Here is a 7,678-nt window from a genome sequence, read left to right as displayed (position 1 = left end):
AACATGCAATAGGAAAGACCAGGTCCATGCACTGTCTAAATTCCAAAGTGTTTAATATGCAATTCAAGGAGACTCTATCATCATCATCTTCTTCATCGTCATCACCACCATCATCATCACCATCATCATCATACTCACATCTGACATTCACTGGATTCTTTCCAGGTGCCAAGCACTGTGTTAATTGCTTTGCACACGCTATTGTCAATCAGTTAATGATTTTTAGTCCCACAGTGCCAGGAGGTTAGTTACCAGAAATACGAAGAATTTCTATTATGAAATGTGTATTACGGTTGCTAGGCAAATGGAAAATGTGGAAAAAATTCTAAAATGCTAGGAGATGGTCTCTACCAGTGGATCTTCATACTTGGGGATGCTGTGGTTGGTTTGCTTGATGTTCCAGGGAAATGCTCTCAATAAATTCTGACTAGGTCATTTTCTTAGTGCAGGTGAATGAGAAAGGCTCCTGCCTGCAGAAATCTTTTTGGAGAAACCCAAGGACAAATCTTGCCTTTTAAATTCTCTGGTTGAGAGAATTGTTGGTTCTGAGGAGAGCTTTTGGCAGTCAGTGGCCTCGCTGTGCTAGGATAATTTGGATGCAATATCAAATAAAGCAATCAAAAGAAAATTCCTCTGAAACTCTCACTGGTATTTAATATTTTATTCATTCCCATGTTATTGTGCTTCGCCTGCGGTGAAACAGCCTCAAAACAGCCTCCTAGGAGTGAGGCATTAGGAGGCTGACAAGCGTTTTCCCATGAATTGCTACTACAATACAATGGCATTTTGTTTGCTGTTTTGTTTCCTTGTCTTCTAACATTCTTTCTGACTTTCAAGGAAAAAAAGAAGAAAAAGAAACCTTCCTATGAATGGCAAAGAAAAGGAAAGAAAAGTTTCTTTTAAACTTTCAACCTTTTTCATTTGGTACTGGGTAGCATGTAAACATTTTTTTTTCTCATGGTATATATGCCGGTAGTTTCTTCCCTTTGTGTGTGTGTGTGTGTGTGTGTGTGTGTGTGTGTGCGCGCGCGCGCGCGCGGGCGCTTTAAATGGCTTTTTTCTTTCTTTCTTTTACCACAGCATTGCCTTTCCATTATTGATTCAGAAAATCGGCAGGGAAAAAAAAACAACAACCGTGTACACATATTAAGAAAGGGAAGTCAGAGGAAGATGGATCAAACCATCCATCTATCCATGCGGTCATTTCTCTATCAATCTATCTCCGCTACCCACCCGCCTCTATTAAAATAAATAGCAGGCACTGTACACATTGCTGGTTGGCTGAAGTTGTGATCTGGACAAAAGGTCTGTTTGGGAAAAGGATGCTGAAGCTCTAATTCTATTTGTGCCGGTTGAAAATCAGGAGGGGTTTTTCTACACTTCACTTTTATTAGATTATTTCTTATAGATGGTTTCTTTTTTCCTCCCAGACGCGTGGTGGAGGCTGCTGAAGCAGTTGGTCTATAGTTGGAATAATTAAATTAACCATTTGGTACAACTTTTAGGGGAGAGCTCGCGTGTAGAAAGCACAACTCTAACAAAACAGGGCGCTGGGGCTGGGGCTCCGGTCTGGCCCAGCCCGGCAAGCCTTTCATCTTCGGAGCAGAAGCAGGACCCCGGGCCACAAAAGACCCACAGAGGGGACGACGGGCCAGGGACGGTGGGGGTGGGGTGGGGTGGGAAGAGGGACGGTGACACTGAACAAAATAAACCTACAAGGCCTACAAAGGGGAAAATGAAGTCAAGCGCATTTGCTCATCGGACCGTGCGGTCCCGGCGCTGAAAGGTCCCCTGGTACAAAGAGAAGGAGGCGCACAGCACCCCGCCCGGGCGAGGCCGGACAGCAGGGGGCGCCTGGAGAGAGGCCTGGGCCGACCGGGGCACCGGGGAGAGACCCGGGCGGTGGGGCGGGGGAGGCGGGGAGGGAGGCGGGTGGGCGCCGCGGAGCGCAGGGCTGGGAGAAACCCAGCCCCCGGGGCCGCGGGGCCGCGGGGAGCGCGGGGCGGTGCCCAGCTCCGGCCCGAGGCTGGGCCTGCCCCTCACACCCTACCCCGCCCCGGTACCCCCCAGCGGCCTCGCACTTCCCTCGCCGGGGCGCCTTGGGCCCCGCTCCCCTGCTTCTCCCGGTGTCACCCTCGGAAGCCTCCAGATCCAGCTCCCCAGTGCGGCACACAGCACCCCCCACGTCAACAGCTCCTGCGCACCCAAGACTGCCCTCCTGCACCGACTAAATCCCAAAGTTCTACATCGTCACTCAAGAGCCACCACCCTCAGTAGCTGTTGACATAAACCCTGCTCCTCCGAGCTCCCTTCACACTCCGAGTCCGCGGCCCGCCTCCGCCCCAAGGGCTATAGGGGCCTCCGGGGACTGTCTGCAAATTGGGATGCAGGGTGTAATTGCCCCGCACTCAGGGCGGGCGTAGGGCCCGGGCCCCGGGCGCAGACCCCGTGACACCGGTCGGGGATGGAGCTTCTTGGGCAGAGAGCGCGCGCTGTACACCCGGCGGAGACACAACCCCCGGTGCACCAAGGCACGGGCGCCAAGAGAGGTGTAAGCCTGGTATTTGCCAAGCCAAGGGCCTTGAAGCCGAAACGCGTCCCCTCCCAGACACTGTGTCACACTTCTGCAGAGAAACGGCTGAAACTCCACGTGAGCGGGAGGAGCGGGCTAACCCGGCGCCACCCAGGCCAGTGCTCCCTGCATCCACACCCCTTGAATGCGGGCCTGGGGCAGCAGGGTCGCGTTGGGAAAACCCGGAGGCACCCCCCAAAAGTTCGAGGGATTCGAAAAACCTGGACAATCGCTGCCTTATGTTTGACAACCTATCCTCCACCTCCCTTAAGGCGGGGTGGGGGGGAGGGTGGTGGTGTAAATAAGGGTGGGGAAATTCCATGGGTAGCGTCTGAAGGGGCACAGCCACCTCCCGATCTAAATGCAGATTCATATTCATGAGAACGGGATAAATAAAGACAAATCCCCACTGTAATAACACTTGGATTCCCATCCGTCTTTGCTGGCCTTTAGGTTTAGGGGACCGAAGACGGATGTTTGCATCTCTTTTCTCCTCTTGTCTGGTGACCATAAAGAAAAACCATTTAGAGTGTTGCAATTTGTTTCTCGCCGCAGTACAACCTTGTACACATTTATTTTCATTTCACCCCCGTGCACAAAAAAAGTGCACACTGGTCACCAAGGGCCCTTCTTTATCAAATACGCATTGTACAACATACAACTGCAATAAAACTATCAGCCCTCCCCATAAAACTATCACCAAGCCGCTCTGCGGGTCCTGCTGCCTGCACTCCCGACATTAGGTCTTGCCAACGTCCACAGGATGCGCCATCACCTGAAATCAGCCTGAAACTCACCCAGCAGAGAAGCACAAGGCTGGGGGGCCGCCGTCCCTGTTTAATCCATTACAGCGTCCGCCGCAGTTTAGTGCTCAATAAAACACGGGGGCAGTGGAGAGCGGGCGCCCATCCACTCCCCAGCACTAGCATTGAATTAAACCACTTAGTTTGGCAAACACTGAACGCCTAAATGCCCCTATAAAGACTTTATGAGTTTGTTACTTTAATTACTGACTTGTTACAGAGCACATAAAGGGGGTAATGAATGCAATAAAACTAATTATCTACACATTTAATTCATATAAAATATCCAGGGTTTGTTTACACCACCCGGCGATTCAACTAAGCATTCCTCCTCTTGCCTACCGAGAGAAAGGATTTAATGAAATACTTTTCCTTATTCTGCTAGAGCCTAACGAACCAAATGAAAATTACCCTCCGCTTAAATCATGGGGCCACTGAGGTCCACAAATCACCGTTCGCCTCTTTGTCTGCAGCTTACTGCCAGCACCCTAGAGCCTGAGGAGTTGGAGGAGGAAAGTGTTCGACCTGGAGCCTGGGCATTTTGAGAGGAAAGATTTCTCTCACTGCAGTCAACACACCTAAAAGGCAAGCGGACAGCAATCCTCTTTGCGAAACCCCGGGTCTCTGGTAGATTGGGGGCACCTGCAAAAGTGTAGGTGATAAAAGAGGAGAGTGCCCGAGAGGGATGGAAGAGGGGACACATTTGGGGACACTTCGTGCCCACTTGCTAGTCATGGCGCGATTAAAATCAACAACCACACAGAACCTCCAAACCAACAAAATGCAAACTCCGAGCTAATGCAGAAAGACAGAGAGCAGACCTCAAAGAAGTCATCAGTAGAGACAATCCAGATGTTTCACATTCAAGAGCTTTACTCAGATGTTGCTTTATTTTTTTAAACAGCTGTGTAAGCGGAGTCTCTAGAAAAGCATGTTAAGCTGCGACAAGAAATGCAATTTATAAGATGCTCTTTTTTTTTTTTAACCCCCTCTACCAGGTGTATTTAAAAGAAATCCGCTTATCCTTCACATAAACCCCCTTGGCCCACTTACTCTATGTTACAGGGCGCCTGAGTCTTGCCAATGTCCCAGTCCTTTATAACATTTCATGCACTTCAGGGGGTAGGCTTGTTGTTAAATTGAGCGTGTAACGCTCTTACAAAACAGGTTTTCTATGACATCAAGGTTTCTTCTCCCTAACCGAGGGGGAAAAAAAAAAAAGAGGACGAAGAAGGGGGAAAACACACACACTATCTCAATTTATGCCTAAGGTATATGATCAGTTAAAAAGGCTTAAAAGCTCGGGGAAATTGGATCAGGGAGAATCGTCACCCAACTTTCATTATTTCCAAGTAGTGTGATTGAATTAAAGGGCAGGGAGCTGGTTAGAAGGGAGGATCAGGGGCTCAGTGCGTAATGGTGTGGTATTAAATTCTAATTAGAGATGCAGGAATCAATGATAGGGAGGTTGGACAGCTCAGTTCCCCAGTGCCAGCCCAATAGACGGATGAGTTATTGTCATGTAAAAAGCGCCAGCAATAAGACCAACCGCTTTGCTATTGTCCAAGTGGAAAGAGCCAAGTTTATTATGAGGACTATATGCTCTAGAGACCTCAGACAAGGCATCTCATAGGAGGCTTTTTCATAAAACTAGGCTCTGCTGGTAGTAAGGAGGCCAGTTTGGAGGCAGGCGTTGAGCTGTGCACATCTCCCCACTCCAGCCACCTTCTCCATATCCATCTTTTATTTCATTTTTCCACTTGGCTGAGCCATCCAGAGCCTTTTCAATGTATAAAATGGAATATTCTTACCTCAATTCCTCTGCCTACGAGTCCTGTATGGCTGGGATGGACACCTCGAGCCTGGCTTCAGCCTATGCTGACTTCAGTTCCTGCAGCCAGGCCAGTGGCTTCCAGTATAACCCGATAAGGACCACTTTTGGGGCCACGTCCGGCTGCCCGTCCCTCACGCCGGGATCCTGCAGCCTCGGCACCCTCAGGGACCACCAGAGCAGTCCGTACGCCGCAGGTAAGGACCGCCAGCTTTCTCAGCCGAGGAAGCCGCCTTTCCGCTCGTATATAGGAAGCCTTGATTGCATTTGAAAATGGAAATGTGTTTAGTATTTACCAAACGAAATTTGCTTACACAAATGAAAGAATTTATCACGTTAGAAGCGATTGCAGGGAGGGGTAATTCACTTACAGGGTTACACTATCCTAGTCACACCCGAACCGCCAACAAAATTATCTTAAGCTGCCAAAATGATAGGCATAATTTATTTACTTTGCGATGAGACGTAAAGCTTAGAAAATAATTAAATAACAAAGAGTAAAGCTCATTACTGGCAGTGTCTCTCTCTCTTTTTAAGAACCGACAGCGGCTCACACCTCTTTGGCTGGTCATTTTTATGATTATTTCTTTAATTTATTATTTTTTTTGCAGCACTTTCCCCCCAACTTTTGGGCAGGGTCAACTTCTGAGAATTGAAAAGTTCCAACAGTGGGAGTGTTGGGTAACTTCTTCCCTGGTTCCCTGGTATTCCGAATGATGTTTTTGGACTTTTTTCCTCTCTTGTCTTTCCTTATCAAAGCATTATCCCGTGTCCCGGCCCTCGGCCGTCCCCACTGCGCTATTTCAACCCATCCAAAGGCGCCCGTGCCAAGAGGGGACTCCTCCAAAGCCCGAGGTTCGCCGGTTCCGGTATATAACTAATTTGCTCGGTTTTTCTCGGCAGCTCCTCGCAGCCAGTCGCCCGCGCGGGCGCCGGTGGCCGCTCCAGTGCTACCTGCCCTTGGAGTCCGCACATTCCGGCTCCGCGGCGCGCGCGCTCCGGACAGTTTTGCTCACACGCTGTCCCCTCTGTCGTCCCCCAGTTCCTTACAAACTTTTCACCGACCACGGCGGCCTCAACGAGAAGCGCAAGCAGCGGCGCATCCGCACCACTTTCACTAGTGCGCAGCTCAAAGAGCTGGAGAGGGTCTTCGCAGAGACGCACTACCCTGACATCTATACCCGGGAGGAGCTGGCCCTGAAGATCGACCTCACCGAAGCGCGAGTCCAGGTACGCGCGCCCACAAACCGACCCTGCGTCGCTGCACCGGGCCGGGTAGGGTACGGTGACGGGGACCGGGCGGTGCTCCTGAAGGTTCGGAATACCCGGCCCTCTCAAAGACAAGAAGGGCCCGGGACCCAGGGCTGAGCAGAGAGGCCAAGATCGGAGGGGCTGTGCGCACGAGGAAGCGTTAGGGTGCGCGCTCTTGTTTATATGTGCACAGGTGCAAAGCCTTTCCCACCCCATGTAGCCCTGCAGAGACTTTCGGGGTCTTGGGACGTGAATGAGCTAGGCTTTTGCAGGACAGAAAGTGCCTTGTAGGAGGCATGCAGACTTTGCCTCCGTATTCGACGTGGGCTTTTTTTTTTTTTTTTTCTGCCTCCTAACTCAAGCTCTTTTAACTTGGAACCATGAGTGTGGGTGCATTTTCCCGGTAACTATGACTTGGAACCCATTTGCAAAGGGGTTGTGACTCCATGGGGGTCACGAAACGCGGCTAACTCTAACCTTTTAGGGAAACAGATGCACTCACAAGCTGGCCAAGGCGCCTCTCCAGGTGAGCCCCATTGTACGCTGTATCAGGCCTAAAGGCCAGGATGCGCGGCGAGCATCAAACCCAAAGACCCCCCTCCTCCTTCTACCAATTAGCCTTTAACCTTAGACTTGCGGCCTAGCGGTTACGGCGAGGGTGGGGCGGTTCCAGAAATAGACTGAGCAAAGGCCCGCCAAAATAAAGTCTTCCATTTTAGGGCCTTTCTGGGACCTGGGGTCTTCTAACCTCTCCTGCAAGCAACCATTTCGCTCGCTTGCTCCGGTGACCTTAAGAAAGTTTCTCCGAAGACGCAAGGGCAACAAGGGCGGGGGCAGACTTGGTGGCGGGGTTTTAAAACAAGCCGAAACGGAACGTAGGCCGTCCTAATCCACGCTTTGTCTTTCCCTGCTTCACCGCCTCGCCTCTCCTCTCCGGCCAGGTGTGGTTCCAGAACCGCCGCGCCAAGTTCCGCAAGCAGGAGCGCGCGGCTGCGGCCGCCGCGGCCGCGGCCAAGAACGGCTCTTCGGGAAAGAAATCCGACTCGTCCCGGGACGACGAGAGCAAAGAGGCCAAGAGTACCGACCCGGACAGCACTGGGGGCCCCGGCCCCAACCCCAACCCCACTCCCAGCTGCGGGGCGAGCGGCGGCGGCGGCGGCGGACCCAGCCCGGCAGGAGCCCCGGGGGCCGCGGGGCCCGGGGGCCCGGGAGGCGAACCCG

The 7,678-nt window shown here is 51.6% G+C and overlaps 1 protein-coding gene across 1 annotated transcript in view; it reads left to right on the top strand.

Moving 5' to 3' along the window:
- The first annotated feature begins 5,162 nt into the window (after positions 1–5,162).
- The window catches only part of PHOX2B (paired like homeobox 2B), a 4,842-nt gene continuing 2,326 nt past the window's right edge, over positions 5,163–7,678 (top strand). Inside the window, exons 1-3 of the mRNA XM_073891152.1 lie at positions 5,163–5,403; positions 6,249–6,436; positions 7,399–7,676. Coding sequence (XP_073747253.1) covers positions 5,163–5,403; positions 6,249–6,436; positions 7,399–7,676 — 707 coding nt within the window. The remainder of the gene's footprint in view (positions 5,404–6,248; positions 6,437–7,398; positions 7,677–7,678) is intronic.

This window comes from Callorhinus ursinus, unplaced genomic scaffold, assembly GCF_003265705.2.
Source record: "Callorhinus ursinus isolate GAN/ISIS: 27379988/994484 unplaced genomic scaffold, GSC_fseal_2.0 scaffold4, whole genome shotgun sequence".
Taxonomy (NCBI): domain Eukaryota; kingdom Metazoa; phylum Chordata; class Mammalia; order Carnivora; family Otariidae; genus Callorhinus; species Callorhinus ursinus.
The sequence above is the reverse complement of the archived record's forward strand: the minus strand, read 5'-3'. Positions and strand labels throughout refer to the sequence as shown.